General features: G+C 38.2%; 1 protein-coding gene and 1 pseudogene across 1 annotated transcript; both read right to left on the minus strand.

The window, feature by feature from the left end:
* Window positions 1-5,577: 5,577 nt before the first annotated feature.
* On the minus strand, window positions 5,578-7,867 carry LOC148830480 (high affinity choline transporter 1-like; annotated as a pseudogene).
* Window positions 7,868-9,520: 1,653 nt separating this feature from the next.
* LOC148830481 (high-affinity choline transporter 1-like) lies at window positions 9,521-17,135 on the minus strand. Its single transcript, XM_088921477.1, has 9 exons — window positions 16,998-17,135; window positions 15,636-15,835; window positions 15,362-15,475; window positions 14,725-14,880; window positions 14,045-14,193; window positions 11,834-11,977; window positions 11,412-11,565; window positions 10,593-10,810; window positions 9,521-10,493 (listed from the first exon to the last, which is right to left on the minus strand). The coding sequence occupies exons 2-9, from the start codon at window positions 15,817-15,819 to the stop codon at window positions 9,957-9,959; spliced, it is 1,656 nt and encodes a 551-aa protein (XP_088777603.1). The 5' UTR covers window positions 15,820-15,835; window positions 16,998-17,135; the 3' UTR covers window positions 9,521-9,956.
* Between the last annotated feature and the right edge of the window lie 2,102 nt (window positions 17,136-19,237).

Here is a 19,237-nt window from a genome sequence, read left to right on the forward strand (position 1 = left end):
TTCAGCTATTTCTTAAAGGAGACCAGGCCTCCAGCATAAATAATATGGTTGGGTACCTTCATCTAGTGTAGAGTCTCCTCGTTTTTACACGTCCTCTAGGGTAATATTTTTCTGCCAAAAATACTCAGACTAGAACTTCACTTGGTATAGCCGATTAGCTATATTTCTAACATCTCTAAGATTCTAACATTTCTGACATGTATACAGATGAGCCGCTACCTCTTTGCATTAAGCCAAGAACAGCTGTATCATCTGAGAATTTGAAAATGAAGTTGCTTTGACTACTGCTAGTACAATCATTTGTATAAAGTGTGAACACAGCTGGAGAGCTCACACAGCCCTGAGGGGCACCTGTGCTAATGGATCGTGACTCGGAAAGAGTTTTGTTGAACCTGACATACTGTATGCGATTTGTTAAAAATGAATGGTACCATCTTATAATGTTATGGTTAACGGACATTTGCTTCAATTTGCTTATCAATAGAGAGAGCTGCAATGTATTAAATGCAGAGCTGAAGTCCACAAACAGCAACCAAGCATTTAGTAACAAATTACTAAGATCTAAGACTGCAAAGATATTGATTACCAGAGCGGTGACGTCACCGCCCTTCCCTGTGAATAGCAGGGACCGCAGCCACCGGGCTGACGGGAGATTTCCCTTTGTCTCAAGTGGCTGAGTCCCTGTTGAGTGATGCCGGAGGCCTAGGTTTGAGTCCCCAACAGTGGGGGGGCCGACCTGAGGCGGCAGCGGCAAGGGTGCATACCCATGTGAACTCCCAAGCGTTACATTGGTGTGAGAGTGGGATGAGATAGCCCTTCGCTGAGGACGGCGAAGTAAGAGGGGGAGAGTGTAACGCATACGGCCACCATTGTGGGTTGTTAGAGCCGGTTTACCAGAGCGGTGACGTCACCGCCCTTCCCTGTGAATAGTAGGGACCGCAGCCGCCGGGCTGATAGGAGATTTCCCTTTGGCTCAAGTGGCTGGGTCCCTGTTGAGTAATGCCGGAGGCCTGGGTTCGAGTCCCTGATGGTGGGGGGCCAACCTGAGGCGGCAGCGGTGAGGGCGCATACCCATGTGAACCCCCAAGCGTTACATTGGTGTGAGAGTGGGATGAGATAGCCCTTCGCTGAGGACGGCGAAGTAAGAGGGGGAGAGTGTAACGCATATGGCCACCATTGTGGGTTGTTAGAGCCGGTTTACCAGAGCGGTGACGTCACCGCCCTTCCCTGTGAATAGTAGGGACCGCAGCCGCCGGGCTGATGGGAGATTTCCCTTCGGCTCAAGTGGCTGGGTCCCTGTTGAGTAACGCCGGAGGCCCGGGTTCAGCCGCCAGGCTGATAGGAGATTTCCCTTTGGATCAAGTGGCTGGGCCCCTGTTGAGTAACGCCGGAGGCCTGGGTTCGAGTCCCTGACGGTGAGGGGCCAACCTGAGGCGGCAGAGGCGAGGGCGCATACCCATGTGAACCCCCGAGCGTTACAATATCATCCAGCTGTTTTTATGAAAGACATCAACTCAGTGGACTTCTCAAGAAACACAGTGAAACACAAAACTACAAGTTAGTAAAATTAGTCAATTTTAAACTGAGAACAGGAGGCATTCTTTTTTACATAAAAGGTTGTGGGACTAAGATGCTCAACTATGATGTGGCTTCTTTCAAGAAATGGCTGTGTTACTAATTGGCTCTTGTCCCTGTGAAATAAAAAAATATCCCTTTAAAATCTGTGGGAATTGTCGGGGGAATTTTTACTGTGGTGAGACTGTCCCTCTCAACCACAGCTGAGGGCAGCACCCTCAAATTTGTGGTATCAGATATTCAGTTTAATTAACTGTTCATCTCATTTGTAGTCATCTAACAGTGCCTTGCAAGAGAATTCACAATGAATAAATGTAAAGTTGGTGTATTTTTTTCTGTACCACTTCTGTTCCTCAGACGTAACGCAAAAAATGGCCTCTTAGAACACTTGTATCACTGTGATGAAAAATACACAGCATAATAATGGAAACATACTCTACAGTGTGTGTCTTAGTTTTAAGTCTTAGTGTCATCTTGTTTAAATAATAATAATTAGTGTTCGAGATGGAAAAAAAATCAGAGGTGTAGCAAAGTCATAGGAAGTCTCTCTTGCAGGAGATCTCCAGTGAAATCAGGCCAGTCCAGTTGGAGGAGTGAAGTCATTGCAGGTCTGGTGCTGTTCCTCCAACCAGCTTCCCTTTCCACCTTTTGTCTGCAGGACAAAAAAGTTTCATCCCATCACAATATTTTTATATTAAGCCTGCTACCAACATATTTCTGTGGTTTGATTATATAACATTTTCTAAAACCATTTTCTACATTTTAAAATTATGAAAAGCTTAAGGTTTCCATCCATATCCAATAAATTGTTCCAATACATATACATTGAATCTGAAACCTTTTCCATGGTCGGCATATACATCGTATAGATGTATAGATGTACACAGTTTTCCATCACATTGGCCTTGTTTCAGCACAGCTGAAGACATAGGACCAGAAAAGCACAGGTATTTGTGAAATGAACATGTTCATACAGTACAAATACACATTTATATAACAGTTTACAGTACCTCTTACATGAAGAATTAAATAATGATCTGATAGAACATCAAGTTGTATGTTATTTAACTTGTTGTGTCTCCTGCTGTTCTGTGTTTATGTTTTCGGTATTTCCTTAATGTCTTTGTATTGGAGCATACATGCAAATAAGCATTTCATTGCACTTCTCCCTGTGACAATGAACTGAACTGATCTGACTGATAATTATTTAGTTACAGTTTTGGAATGGATAATAAGGTAATGAAATCGATGTTTTAAAAATATCTTACTATGGTCACCAAGCAAGCCCTGGAGGATTTCTAGGTCTCTTCAGAACAGCAGCACCTGAAGAGCTGGGAGATGTAGTTAAATTGGTCATGTTAAACCAACAATGAGCAGATTTGGGCCATTAAAAGTCGAGCAGGAAAGAAAACCTGCAGACACACCTACCTTGCAGGATCACGATTGCCCTGCTCCAGTTGCATTTTGTATTTCTTAGATACTCTAGCATGATGGAGATTTTCTATTTTACCTCTTCAAATGAGATTATAATTTATAAAGAGTCTCTCCATTATACTGTACATAACAAAGGCTACAAACTCATATGGCTGCTAGGAGATTCAGCTATTTCTTAAAGGAGCCCAGGCCTCCAGCATAAGTAATATGGCTGGGTACCTTCATCTTGACTTTATCTAATGTAGAGTCTCCTCTTGTTTTTACACATGTCCTGTCTAGGGTAATATTTTTCTGCCAAAAATACTCGGACTAGAACTTCACATGGTATAGCTGATTAGCTATATTTCTAACATCAAATGAAAGAAATATGAACCTCATCGAAATTACATGCAATACAGTCTGATGAATCAGAATGGCATAGGCCATCAATATTGAAATTTTTTAATGATGCAGTTTAGACGTGTTACATGAACAATTCTCCTTATTTAGAAATGTCACCTTTCATATGTTCTTCACGCAAGAGCAAACCCATTTTTTTCTGTGTGTGGTGAATTGCAGAAACCTTCAGTAAACAAATCCTTTCTTTAATTCAAAAAGCAACACTGAATACACTGAGGGGGCCTTGTCGATAAGGAAAGGAGATTTTTCTACACGTGAATTATCCTCAGCACTGCTTCAGGACAGAGGAGTGACTGCTTGTGGAAAGCTACAGTGTCGTCTGTCATTCCTTCCAGCTGAGCTCTGAATTACTTAAGTGGATCAATCAGATTTTTAATGAGGATGAGCAAACAATCTTTCCAAATCTGTTACTTCATCTGTCGATTAAAAGAAATTTCATAAAGTCTGCAGGACCTCTCCAGGAGCTGGGTTGCTGTACAGTCCTGCTCCAAAGCAAACATTGCCCCTGTTTTTCTGAAAGAAACTGTCACCTTTTGTAGGTGAACTGACCTTCTAGTAGGAGAAAAGATATTAGTGAAAAACAGCCCTTCTTTCACCCATCTTTCAAATTCACTGTTAATGAACAGTCACTACCCAGTGAATACCACAAGTTCTTCTAGACACCTTTCAAGCTCAAGTGTCTTCCATGCAATGTTGCTGAATGACTGCTTATTTATCCATCTACTGTTTCTTTTAATTCAGGTTTGCTTATGTGGAGTCCATCCTAGCAAGCAAGGGCACAAGTCCATCACAGGGGAGACAGCTTGTTTATGATAATCTGAATAAAGCAAACCATCAGTAATTTATATACAGTATATTACATATCCATGACACTGAATTGGAAGAAGAGGTTAGAAAATGGATGGGTGGATATATTATATAATGTACAACTGGGAAAATTAAGAATACATAGCCAACCAGGCTAGGGGTGGTAGAAAACACCAAATCTCTTCATATTTAAGCACACATGTACTGTAAGTGAGAAATAGGAAGCAAATGCTCTGAGCATCATGTCAAACAGCCACATCCAAATGTTCAAAATGATCCAGACTGAATGTTTTTGCTTTCAGCCCACCTATTCTGGGTTCAACAAGCCATGTTGCACTGTTTTAAAACAATAATTTGAACACAAACTGCTTTCCAGTAAAGAGGAACAGCCTGCTTGACATGCTTCACTGTCGGGGCGTACTGGAATGTGTCCATTTCAAAGAACATTGTCATGTTAGTCTCAGTCACGTAATTGCTTAAATAACTGGTATACCCACCTACAGTACATGTTTGGAATGCTTCACAGAAGTTACTGCATTGGACATCAGGAATATTTTTAATCTTATTGTGACTATGTTTACAACAATGCATACCACATTGTAAATACCAAGTGTTAGAAAACTAGTGCGCATGGAAACCCAGTTAGTGACTCTTCAAGTTCAGTTTATCAAAACACAATTCTGAAATTTACTACAAGCAGTTATAAAAAATATATCTTCAATGCTCAGCTCAACTCTAATCGGTAGCTGGAGGAACTGCACCATTTGAATAATGATTACAACTATTGTTTCATCTCTCATACAGATTTTAATCTGATTTTTAAAATCCGTATCATTTGGACACATCCATTGGTTTTCAGAAAAGTCTTGATCAAAGAAAGAGAAGTTATTTCTGTACTTTTTAGTTTCAGTATTATAAAGAGTTAGATATTTGTGCCAGGCTTCTGTGTAAACAGTAGGCTGGTGAGGCATGAACACATGAAAATCACAAAGGACCTCTGTACCCACCAAACAACAAACCAATATCACCTACCACTATGAGTCCCTTTATCCCTAACTCTAACCCCTTTGGAAAATGTGGCTCTCAGCCCTTCACCAATTTACTAATTATACAATCAATCCACCACTTGTAGACTTACACATACTGTATACAGACAATAGAGGCCTTAAGAACCTCTTGTGACAGATCAGCTGAAACTACTATTCTTACTACAGCTGGTCTGCTACAACATTGTTCAATTAAAATGCTGGAACCTTCAAAACATTTTTTATTAACTAGTAGTGACTTACTGTATGTAGATACAAAGGTGATGTATTATCTTTGTCTTCCATTAAAAAGTGTGCATTATTGGTGCCTTCTAACTCAAGCATAGCCCTCTTTACTGATGATGGGAGAAGGCTGACAATTGTGAAGAATGCTCTCTTCTGTTAATTCATTCAGTGCCACATCTTTCAGAGTGATGCTGCTCTTTTCCTTGACATTAAAGATATCCCACTTTTCCTTTAGCAGCCCTTTGTTAAACAGAAAGGACGCCAAGTGAGAAACTATCACGATGCTGAAAAAGGAGATCAGCATGGGGACGGTTCTGAAGGGGAAATACTGCACATAGACGCCATCCACAAGCCTGCAGCCAGGGAAGTGAATCACAGGGGCAATGTTCAAGATGGGTTCCCCAGCTAGGCACCTCAGCGTCAGTCCCAACACAAAACCCACGCAGGCACCATAACCATTTGACATGGGGACAAAGAGGACACAGAGAAGCTGGGCACAAACCACAGTATACATCATATCTCAGCTGAGCAGCCAAAACACAAAGACGGAGTTGGTTGTCATTGCCAAACCCATTCCAATCGAGCCAAAAAGAAGAACTGAAAACTTCACCACTCACATTATTTTGTTTTCTGATGCCTGAAAAGGGGAGGAAAATATATTTTTATCATGAGAACAACAACAATCTATAATACTTAAACGGAACACTTCTATGAATAAAACAAGTTACAGTATATGTCAGCAACAAAATGGGACATCATTGGAATGGTGTGAATATTTTACAAGGCACTGCATCTCTAGATGGAGTGTTTTAAGTTACTACAGTAATTTTATAAAATGTTACTTGCTAAATCATATCTATTTAACTGTTCCACACTTTTTTTCTCAAGATGTTCTTGTAGATGTTTCGTGCAAACAGGGAGGCAGAGGAAAGCAAGGCCGAGTCTATGGATGACATCACTGCTGCAGCAATAGCCCCTATGCCTGCGATGGAAATGTAGGAAGGACAGAGATGCTGCAGGGTAATGGGTAAAATCATACCAGCTTGTTCTCGCTCATATGGCGTGGGCAAACCATAACTGGTCTGGTTCCAGTCTGAAACAGCAAAGGAGTGATACCGTAAGAAACTCACATTGTCCTCAAGAAGAACCTGACTTTATTGAACAGTAATTGACACTATTGACTCCATCAACGTGTCTAGTTTTATTACCCTGAGATCACACCATTAGGCACAAGTGTCATTCAGTCTATATAAGGTTTTCATCATCAATTATTATTAAAATGTCTAACCTTAATTAAAAGATGACAGTTTATTTTCTTCAGAAAGGAAATTAAGTTATAATGTTCTAATTAATTTGTATCAAGATATAACAAGCAACAAAGGATTTCTGACCTGTTGAAGCTGCTACAGCCCCAATAATCACAGAAGGAATGCCCAAGACAAAGCAGAAGATTGATCCAACATAGCATGTGACCTGTGCCTGAGTGGTAGAAGCTACTGCCAAGATCCTTTGATAAAAGGCTTGGTAACATATTCCTCCCAAAGTCTGGAAAAGAATTGAAACTGTCAGCGATTGAGTAGCCATATTAATGGGCTTGGAAAAACAAGCTAAACTTTGCACTGACAAGGTAAACCAGATAACAAAATCAAGACTTCTCACACCAATAGAGTATATAATCACTTGGAATGGATGATTCATCTGTCTATTTGACATTACCACGAGCAAAACATCATCCAGCCATCTCCCCAATTCTGTGGGCTCAATTTTCCCTATCCAGGGAGACTGGTAGAGTTCATTCACTGCTGTGTATGCAATGTCAGTAGATGCTGGGCTCAGAAGAGTAAATGGGACACAAAGCCACTGGAATTGGTAAGAAGAAACAAATTCAACAAAGCAGAGACGTAAGATGACACCCCCTCCAAAAACATACAACACATTTTTTAAATTAGTTGTTATCACTCTGTGTAGTTAGATTTACTTAGATCATTTGTCCAGAGGGACTGATCACAGTACATTAGCATATGCTTTTGAAAAAAGATCACTATCGCTGCTGTAAGACTGCTGTTAATTTACCAGCCTTATTTGGCTACATGGACGGCTAAGGTAATTATCAAATTGATGTCACTGACTTTCACATCGAAGACCTTTAAAACTTAAAGATATATAAATTATATATATAAATTGAATACACTATGTCCTACTAAGAAGTACTATGCACTAAAACATACTTATGCAAATAAAACTTGATGAAGGATAAAAACTAAAGGATACATTTTCATGTAGGGAAACAATATGTCACTGAAATGATTTCCCCCCCTTGTTATGAATGAAGGTTACATCAAAAATAAAACTGTCATACCGTAAGACTGCTCTGCTCCCATGTTTATGAAAATGAATGTATTGTGAAGTAAAGTGTTTGCTAGGATTATTAGGTCAATTAAAATTTCTGGTCTCTTATTCAATAACAAACACAATAATACCCAAACCTTTTTGTCAGTATCCATTACTGGTTTGTTCTAAACAATAAAAATCTCATTTGATGGTATAACTCCTTTCACAGGATATGAAAATAATCAAAAGAAGAGTCTTACCAATTATCTGGTGGTCTTTCTTCAAAAAGAAAAGCAACTGCACAATACCTTGAGCTTTTAGGTCATTATTCCTACTTCTGGTTCAGTTTTGGCAGGGCGTAAGGAGGTTAATTATATTTAGCAAAAGTTGCTCCTTGAAAACACAATGAGCATTAGCAAATGCTCCAAACTTTTCCTCCTACAATGAGAGATTATTTTTTCTAACAGTCAGCATTAATCGGCTCTGGAACAGCTATAGTATAATTAAGTACTTCTTTTGGCTCAGGAGACTGCATTACTACAGTAACTGGGTCGAAGCGTTTGTCTTGCATTTATGAACTAAAGTCGTATTGCCTTCTTAAGTCCTCTTACTGCACAATGTTCATTTCAAAACCTCAAACTCTCCTGTCAGAACTTTTCATTTAAGTACTAGCCATGACCTGAGTGTCTGGATATTTTTCTATGCTTATAATGAAAGAACTACCAAATTGTTTACAAGAATTAACAAATAAGAAATTATAAACGTGTATAACAGCTAGGTGAGACATCTTTCCTGAGCCACTGCTATCCAATTACACATAACCTTTTCTTTCTATTCTTTATTAGATAAAATAATCTGAACTGGGTGTAAGAATATTGCATTAACCTCTCCACTACAAGTGAATGTCTTCTAAAGTATTTATTCAAATATTACAAGGATCCAATTAATTTTCAGTAAGTTCCCTGTTGTCAGAAAACATCAATGTTTTTATGCAGCCAATTGCGTGGAAATTCATTACTCACACACAAAACAATAAAATGTGCTACATTTTCAGAAATACTTCTAGAAAAAAAGAACCTCATTAAGAAAGCAACACATCTCTTCAAACATAAGCAAAATGCTATACTGTACCTTGCATAGGCCACAAACTATTTTCTGTTCATGGATTTCCTCTGATTTGTTTTGTATAGAGTATTTCTAAACTCCGCACCCGAAGAAGGCTTCACAGCCAAAATGTTGTTTTCTCTCTTTTCTTTTCAGCATGGAATAAACCTATTACTTGTTCCTTTGCAAACTATGCATACTGATGCAGGTACCCACCTTAGATACACTATATCACATAACCAGTTCATCTTTAAACTCTGTAGTTAAACTGACATACATTTACAATCAGTACCAGATGAGACGTTTTCTCATGAAGTTGGGAAATAGAAAACTGTAAAACCAAGTTTTCTTTACTCTCACATACAGTATTCTGCTTAATCCATCTAGTGCCTACAAATTTTCAGCTAAGATTAATTTCTTTTATGGTAGAAGATGGTGCAATGATACTGAATGAAGTTTGGAGAGAAATGAACTTCTAATGAACAGAGCCCCCTACTGATTTCCTAATCTGGATTTAGAGTAATTAAAAACACAATCAAAATTCAGTTAATAGAAAAGGAATTTATGGATGCAAAAAAACAGAAAGACAGTGAAAAAAACTCAACATGATGACACTAGGAATCATTAAAAACACCACAAATGAGTATTTTAACCAGTAGTACTTGTTACACCAACAAAAAAAAAATTTGGATAACACATTTTAAAAGAAACAACGTCACACAAAGATTTAGGTGAGAATTTAAGAAATATACATTTTGATAATCTAGATGGGACTGCTGCAAGAAACTGAACTTCGTACATCCTGCTATTAAGGGCTGTTTTATGAATACATTAACAACCATAACAGAACACTCAATAGTTAAGTAATTACCATAATCCATAGGGTTTTTGTTTAATTTAGACTGAAGATATAAATCATGTCAGTCTTAAAGTACTGTATATACTGACATTACATGCTATTGGTTCCAACCCTCAGTAGTTGCATTCCTAATATTTCTCAGTATATATATACAGTATACATATTGTACTAGTCTTCTAGGATTCCTTTTCAACAGGTGAGTCCTCATTAACTGCTAGTTTATCATCTAAACACGTTTCCTCATAGTGTGATCTTCTGAGAATTTTATCATTGTGCTTTTTGACTTGAAATACATCCCACCTTTCTGGCAGAAGACCTCTGTTGAACAGCAGTGATGTCAGGAAGGAACCAAGCATGATGGTGATTAAAGAAAGCAGCATTCCCAGGGTTTTGAACGGAAAATATTGGACATAGACCCCGTCAATGAGTCTACAGTAAGGGAAATGAATCACTGGTGGGATGCCAAGTACGGGCTCCCCTCCTAATAACCTTAGCACTGCACCCACAACAAAGCCTGCAGCAGCACCATAACTATTAGTACTGGGGAAATACAGAACGCAGATGAGCTGAGAGAAAAGCACAGTGTAAATCACATCTCCACTTATCAGCCAGAATCCATAGACAGTGTCTGCTGTGACAGCTAAGCCTGTTCCGCACACCCCAACGATGAGCACAGAAACTCTCACCACCCAAACCACTTCGTTGTCGGAAGCCTGGAGGTATAACATTAAAACAACAAAACAAATGAGTAAAATACTCGTGTGACACCAATACAGACTGTCCTTATGTTTATCGCAGGTAACAAGGCTCACCGTTTTTCTCAAGATGTTCTTGTAGATGTTTCGTGCGAACAGGGAGGCAGACGACAGCATGGCAGAGTCCACTGAAGACATCACCGCTGCTGCGATGGCACCGATACCAGCGATGGAGATGTAGGGTGGACAGAGCTGCTGCAGCGAGATGGGGAGAATCTTAGCGGCTTCACCTCTCTCAAATGGTGTGGGTAAGCCATAGCTCGTCTGGTTCCAGTCTGAAACAGAGCCATAAAATGAGGCCAGAGATGATTTTACAATGAGTTCTAACATGTATAGAAAACATTGCTGCAGTACATTAATAAAACATAATGCTAAAGATGAATGTTAATTCACAATACTGTAGTTCAAATGTATTTACTGTTCATTTAACTAGTACGGAAGGCTTGTATACTGTAATAGTGCTTATAGCATCACTGTTGATAGAGGAACAACGATACATCCTGGAACATCTAAGGTGTAACATTAGTTTTAGTCATTAGTGCTCATGCTGAAATCATGACTTTCAAATGTACCTGGTTGCAAAGCAGTACTGTTTACAATGACACAATAAGATAAACTAATTCAGGATTATAAATGGTTCCATTTGCTATTGATATAGTATACTTTCACTTTCACAATCTTTCACAAATTGTAGATTATTTCTTTACTTGAAATTATGAAAAAAATTCCCAAGAAACTGAATTGCTAGGCCTATTAATAGATGAGAGCATTTGAGTAGGTCTCTGTTTTCTTAAAGCAACCCAGCATTAAAATCTAAAGGAGGTGAAATCCCCAAAAAAAGGGACACGGGAATGGAATTAAAATAAAAAAATGCACCGGTTGACACAGCTGTGGCTCCAATAAGCACAGAGGGGACAGCCAAGATGACAGAAAAGATGGCTGCAGCAAAGCAAGTAACTTGGGCTTGGCAGGGAGATGCAGCAGAGAGCACTCTCTGGTAGAACGCTTGATAGCAAACTCCTCCTAGAGCCTGAAGTTAATATGAAATAGTAAAAAGACAACAAAAGAGGTCAGCATGCCAGCTACACTGCAGTGGAAACTGTTTACAAACTATAGCATAATACTTTGTCTGAAACAAGCAGTTTTACAACACACCATTTACTAATATTAATAGGGAAAATAATTAAAAGGAAGATACAAGGCCTTCTTTACAGGACATTAGTTAGATTAACAACGGTCAATGGGATTTATTGACATAGAGGCTTTGGTAGGTGAGTTTCTCATGGCATAAAACTTACAAAAATCAGAAGATCATCTATCCATTTGCCCGCATCACTCAGCTCTAGTTTCCCAATCCAGGGAGCTTGAAACAGTTCATGAACGGCTGTGAATCCGATATCTGTGGATGCTGGACTCTTCATTACAAATGGGATACAAAGCCCCTGTGATTAAAAGAGCACAAACCTTTAAAGGAATCAGCATCTTTTATTTATTTATATATATATTTTTGTTGATTTAATAATCATAGTGATATATTGGTAGTTTTTTGCTATAAGTACTGTATGCTGCAGTGCATTTATTATCCTACAAAAAATGTTAATTATTTTTTTGTAAAAAGCAAAATGCAAGTACTTTTTTTCTTAGTGTTGCACAGATACTGAATTAATAATGTACAAAGTCCATATTACATACTGTACATGAAAGTTACTGTGGCACAGTGAGAAGCAGAGTTTATTTTGCTGTGCTCTATGCATTCTGGAAAACAGCATGACTGTCCAGCCTTGTTCTTGTGTCTTATGTAGCTTATTTGGATTTTAGTAGTTAACCGTTTTGAGGATCTTATTCATCTGTTTCTTGATACAGATTGGCTCCACCAATGTTTCTTCAGTATGTAGCTTCTTTCAGATTTCCACAGTTCCATGCATCAAAGTTGGCTATAGTAGCTACCTCTAACAGACTCTTTAGGCTTTGGTTATTTTCAACAACTCTTGGCTTTCCTAACACAGCACCTTGCTCACAGTCTGTCACTAGAGACACAAGTCACTGGATGGTGCCAAGAAACCATGGTTTCCAAAATTACCCTGCATACCTACAACATCATCAGCTGTTGAAACAAGTAAACAGGGGTTGACAGCAGCCACAGTAAAGCCAGAATTGTCAGGATTTAGATCTTTTATGGTCAATCTATAACACAAAGTATTAAACTATTAAAATGTATTATAAAGTATTAAACTGTTTCAGTGGAAGTTTAAAATACAGAATCTCAATTCAATGGAATTCTGCCTAAGAGTGCTGGAGGCTTGTGCAGTTGTTAGAGACACTTGCTTAGCTATGTAAGCAATCAAAGTCACTGGATGGTGCCAAGAAACCATGGTTTCCAAAATTACCCTGCATATCTACAACATCATCAGCTGTTGAAACAAGTAAACAGGGGTTGACAGCAGCCACAGTAAAGCCAGAATTGTCAGGATTTAGATCTTTTATGGTCAATCTATAACACAAAGTATTAAACTATTAAAATGTATTATAAAGTATTAAACTGTTTCAGTGGAAGTTTAAAATACAGAATCTCAATTCAATGGAATTCTGCCTAAGAGTGCTGGAGGCTTGTGCAGTTGTTAGAGACACTTGCTTAGCTATGTAAGCAATCAAAGTCATGTCACAACTTTTCAACTGGTAGTTAATTCCTGTAGTACTAGGTAGTTTTTAGACAATTTTATTGGATCTCAGAATCTATCAAAGTAGTATGTCTGAAATAAAGGTAAGAGGTAAAAGCACAAATTCAAACTACTGAACTGGTACTTTGATCAAATAATACTTGATGTTGCTTTTTGTAGTAAGAAACTTCTTAATCTTTATTATGGATATCCCTTTGTGTCACTCTGGACTTGTGGTATTAATGGAAATGGACAGCAGTTTCTCTGTGGCTAGCAGAGCCTTGCAGCACTGGGTCCCTACAGTAGGTTCAATTCTGGACCTGGGGTGCTATCTGCATGGAGTTTGAATGTTCTCCCTGGTTCACATACTGAAGCTTTCCTCCCACAGTCCCACAGTCTGAGGACATACAGGTTGGTTAACTGGCTTCTGAAAGGAATTGGCCCTGTTGAATTGGCCCTGTTGCTAGTGTGTGTGTGTGTGTGTGTGTGTGTTATTATTTGCTAAGATGGGCTCTTGCTCTCCTGTGACCCTGAACGTGATGTAGCAGTTAGACAATGGTTGGATAGATGGATTAATGGAAGACTGTGGTACCATATAAAGGCTTCATTACTGTATAAAAACACACAAAGGCAATTTGATAACCTGCCATTAAAGACAGAAACTCTGGGCTCCTCTTGTGAATTCTACATAACTTTGATCCATCATAGTCATTGCGTTGTTTGTAGAAATACTATAAATATGTAAAAGCAAAGTATTAAAGTATCATTTGCATTTCCTAAATAAAAGTGTCTTTGGACTAGAGTTGCACCACGTATATAAAACACTATAAGAAAAAAATAGTGTTCACTTACCAGACTGATCAACATGGTAGTTAGCTGAATTACATCTGTGTATGCTACCGAGTACAGGCCTCCCAGCAGTGTATATACTATGGCCACTAAAGCCGAGATTAGGATTGAGTGAATGGAAGACATGTCCAGTATAACACTCATTGTTCCTCCTGTAACAGTTTATTAAAACAAAATGCTCATGACACACACAAGTACTGTAAACATCTCCTTCCTGGAGGATGGATGTTGGCCCTCAGATTTACATAAATGTTTAATCTGAAAAAATGTTCATTGTCATTTCTTCTCACATAAAAAAGGCTGCCTCTGGCAAACAGCTGTCTAGGTATTCTGACTACACTATGTGCAAAACTGCACTGTTGATGCCAAAGAAAAAGAAATTGTCCTCATTATGTTAAGACTGTGACAATTAATTTGATTTCTCATTCTTGCAGAATAACAGCCCTTTTATTGGCTTTTTCATCTAACTGCTTTGAAATAATGCTCTTTAAAAATTGTGTTAACGACTAGTCTCTTACATTGTTGAAAAGGAGAACGTAAGAGACAGCTGAATGGAAACCACACATGTTTTAATTCATAACTGTATTTTACATGTTATGAAGTGGTTTTAGTTGTATTTTTAATATTATATATAAAAATAACACATTCTTTTGTTTACGAACAGAAGTTGTGCTTTTACTTACCTAAAGCGCTTAGAATGCAAGCCACCCATAATAAATCTCCAATGAAAGCAGGTATTAGAAGAAAACTTGTGAGTGTGTTTCCATATTTTTGTTGAAATGGATCCATCATTGTCACATACTGTTTGGATCTCATTGGCTTGGCAAAGAAAATCCCACCTAATTTGAAAAAGTGGTACTGAAATGTTTTATGGTGTAAAGCCATACAGGTAATGTGACAATCTCTTTCACTTTATCACCCATATTGTGTAAGGTATTTCTTTGAGAGTATACAGCAGTACAAGGTGTCCAACCCTGGTCCTAAAGAGCCACCATCTAGTAAGTCTTATAGATCACTGTTAAATCATCAATTTGTGAAGACTTGGTATACATGTGAGTTTTGATCAATTTTGAAAATTAATTAAGTAAATGAATTGGTTCTGTTAAGTCAGGTTGTCCTTGAACAGAACAGGGTTTTAGTAGTTACATTTCAAATGACCTCTACACTAATTCACCGAACAATTTCCTGCTTCAATACAATAAATGACTGACAGATTTAGGGTTTATAAAATCTGATCGATTGTGATCTCTAGGATAACTGATGGCCCTGATATAGAGTCATCATGCAGGTGTCTTCTCCATTAATGGGACATTTACTCACCAACAACAAAGTTGATCACATATGCCAGGGGTCCCAGTGCCCAGATCAAGCCCTGTGTAGGAACATAAACTGCTTCTGCTGTCCCCATGATATAGCCTCCTCCAACCCACGTGGCTGAAAACGTAAAAAAAATACTGCTGCTAACTGTTAAATCTTCATTCACTGAGGAAATATTTTGGGCCCTTGTAGGAAAGAAGAGAATCTTCCTCAAATTCTCCTACTTAGAATGTGTTCCAGTGTGTTACAGGCACATGAACACATCTGGGCATCTTACCAGTCATGGTAAAAATCCCAATGAAAACATGAATATTGCGACCTCCAACCATAGTGACTTCACTCCTGTTCCCTGTGCACTTCTTTTCTTCCTTTCTGGACTTTCTAGAAGCCCAAATTCCAGTAACAAGGATGACTATGTAAAACACAATGACAGCTATCAGGCCAGGAATGTTGACAGCCATCTTATCCTGCAGATTCCTGAGAAATGCACAAAAGAAAACAAAAAATATATAAACAGCACAGTTTCTCATACAGATCCTCAAGTAATGTGAAAAAAAAACTATACAGGTACTGTATATTTCTTTCATAATATAACTACCTGATTTTTTCCAGTATGTAACCATGAGAGACAGGTGTTATCATTCATTTTTTGTAATAGTGGGGTGTTAGTTCCTTTCGTATATATTTTTTTTCCATTATAAACCCTTGGATATCCGCTGTTAGAAGTAGATCTAACAAGGTTTTGTTTAATCAACCTGATTTACCCAATTTGTGTACTTTTGGGCAAAGGAACAGTAATTCATGTATTACAGGTATGTTAATACATTCAGTTGTGCATGATGCGTGCATTATAAATAAATACAAAATATATATATAGTATATTCATAATTATCTGTATAACTATAACCTACAGTTAAAGTATATAAGCAGCGTCTACTATGGTAGCAAGTAAATATTAGACAAGTACTTGCAAACAGCACCGTCAGGAGTAGCAATGTAGTTATTGAAAGCACTCTTATACTGGTGCCAGACCATAATCGAAGGTTTCGCAATGTAGTAGTACACAACAACTGCAAAAATTTAAGATCATCAATCTCTCAAACAATCTTTAATAACAGATCTCGTTCAATTTGAATTTCAGTCCTGCAGTGTTTGCTACAGGTATACGTCTGACTGCTACTTTTTCACGGAACAGAAATATACTACACAGTGGTTATCAGGCTTCAGTCAGAATGGATTTTTAAATTTCGCTGAAACTGAACGCAATGACCCCTACACCTGTGTTAAATTGATCGATTAACGCTTGACGCATCCCGACAATAAAATAGTGACTAAATAAAAATAGGTAACCATCTCCTATGACATTATCAATACTCGTTTTGCATTTTATGTTTGTTTCACATTTCTAAATTACTTAAAAAATCATCGCCCATGATTAGCAGTAGAAAGGTCCAGTCACGATCATACCGAATATTTTTTTAATCGGAATATTAACACTTCAAACACTACTTTAAATTCAAATAATTAAAATTAAATATAGTAGTTAAAATGCATGTACAGGTAGGTGCATTGGTCACTGCTAATCTTGCTGTATCTTAACTGAAAAATCTTGAATTTAAAACGCTACAGTCAAACCTACCTTGTGGACGCGGGTTAGAACACAGGAGAGAAACAAACTCTTCAACCAAACACGTTTGGGAGGAGTCATTAAGAAACCATTCAAATGAGATTTATTAACAGTACAACGAAGACGCCCCTGCGCATAACAGGGATGTCGGCCGCCCGGGCGGAGGAAGGTCTTCATTAGCTCACCCAGCAAGACCCTTGTTGAGCGACACGAGACCCGGCTTCGCTCCCATGTAGTGAAGGACTAACTTGGGCGGGAGCAGTAAGGGCACAAGCCCAAGAACCCGAATCCATTACAATATTGATGCCAGGACTTCAGTGCGATTTGCTACGTACTTCGCCAATCCTTAGCGGTTGTTCAGAAGAATATAAAAAATAAATAAGTGTCCTGTATCAGTTAAGGTACACTTTTCTCTGCCTTTTGAGATGTGTCTGGTCTTGATCCCACTTGTATTGAAACATCTCTCACTTACCATCTGAACCTGTATGGAACTCATTGTTTTTGTATAACAGAATGTTAAATGCATGTATAATTTATGTATCTTTACGCATTTTGTGAAAGTTTTCTCTAGCTAACAGGCTTTACCAACACATAGGAAGAAGAAGAATTGAGATCTCAAAAGGTATTATTTACCTAAACCCCTCACAACCCTTGTTCATCTGATTGTGGTCTCGTGTTTGGTTGACAGGGCCCTCTCTTGTTATGCCTCTTAGCTTTCGAATGCCACCCTGAAGGATGTCAGAGAGTCACCTACCTAGCAGATTCAAAGGCAGTTTATTATGCTAATTTTTTTATCTCCTGTCCTTGTTATGTTTTTTTTACCTTCCCTGTAAAACACTTTGAGAAGCTACTTTTAAAGGCACTATATAAAATCAAGTTTATTATCACGTCTGTTACATGCCAAGGCTCCCTGAAGACATTTATAATGAATATTTCCGCTTATAAACATGAAATGGCATTGTGAGACAGTTGTTTGCAAAGCAGGCAGTAGAAATGTGCTCAGACTGTTTATTCTATTTTTTCCACACCCAAGCAGTCAAGTTACTTCACAAGCTGTCTTCCTTGTGGAAGATCTCCAGTAGAATCGGTGCCAGTCTGGTTGAAGGAGAAGAAGACAATGAAGACATTGCAGGTCTGGAGCTATTCCTTGGACTCCACCTCTTTTCCCATCTTATCATTGATAATTTTCTTTGTTATAATAATTATGAAAAGCTAAAATATAAAATAATCCTTCAAATACTTACATGTAACATGTAATACTTACCAGTAAATTATTCTAATATACTGTATATAGACATATTTTTACATATGACCTGAAAGCTTCCCCGTGGACTACATATACTGTACATCATATAGAAGACAAATAGTCTGCAACTTAAACTCAAACATTTAGTGTGAGATGAGAGATTTACTGCACAATGGTGAAAAGGTGAAAGCGTAAAATCAAATTTTCCTTCAATCTTGCACTTACAAGTTTGCAGTGAGATTGAATTATTTTACACTAGAAGAATGTGCAATTAAATTAAATGAAGGTTGGGGAGAGATCTTTATCTCTTGTTGCTTTCTTGATGTGAATTAAGAACAATTAAAAACAGACAAAAATCTGTTCCTAAAAGAGGAATTTCTGGATCCCAAAAACAGAAACGCAGGTAAAAGGACTAGTCATGATAGAGGCTAAGATGTACTGAAAAACAAACAAATTTGAGTGATTTCTGCATTTTTATTTCTCTTCAGTACATTTGTTTCCAAAAGATAAGATAAGATGTATTGTCCTCTGAGGGAATTGTTTTGTGGACACACAGCACTTCTGTACATTTAAATATAATGTAGAAAAAAAACAAACATTGCATATCACTCTATTGCACATGTATAACACATAACTTTAACACACACTTTATTATGTGCCCGACCAGAGAAAACAAAACATTGGACTTATTATATGCCAATGCTAAGGACGCATATAGCTCTACAGCCCTTCTCCCCCTTAGCAGATCAGATCACAACCTTGTCCTGCTTACCACTATACAAGCCTATTGTCCAGCGCCAACCTGCGACCATGAGGACTGTGAGGAGATGGGCTCAGGAGGCAATGGAGGATCTATGTGGTGCTTTGGAGGTTACCGACTGGGATGTGCTGTGCTAGCCACATGGGGACGACATAGACAACATGGTGGTCTGTGTTACTGACTACATTAACTTCTACGTAGACAACACCATTCCCACAAAAGAAGTACACTGCTTTCCCAATGACA

This window comes from Atractosteus spatula, chromosome 7, assembly GCF_055471065.1.
Source record: "Atractosteus spatula isolate fAtrSpa1 chromosome 7, fAtrSpa1.hap1, whole genome shotgun sequence".
Taxonomy (NCBI): domain Eukaryota; kingdom Metazoa; phylum Chordata; class Actinopteri; order Semionotiformes; family Lepisosteidae; genus Atractosteus; species Atractosteus spatula.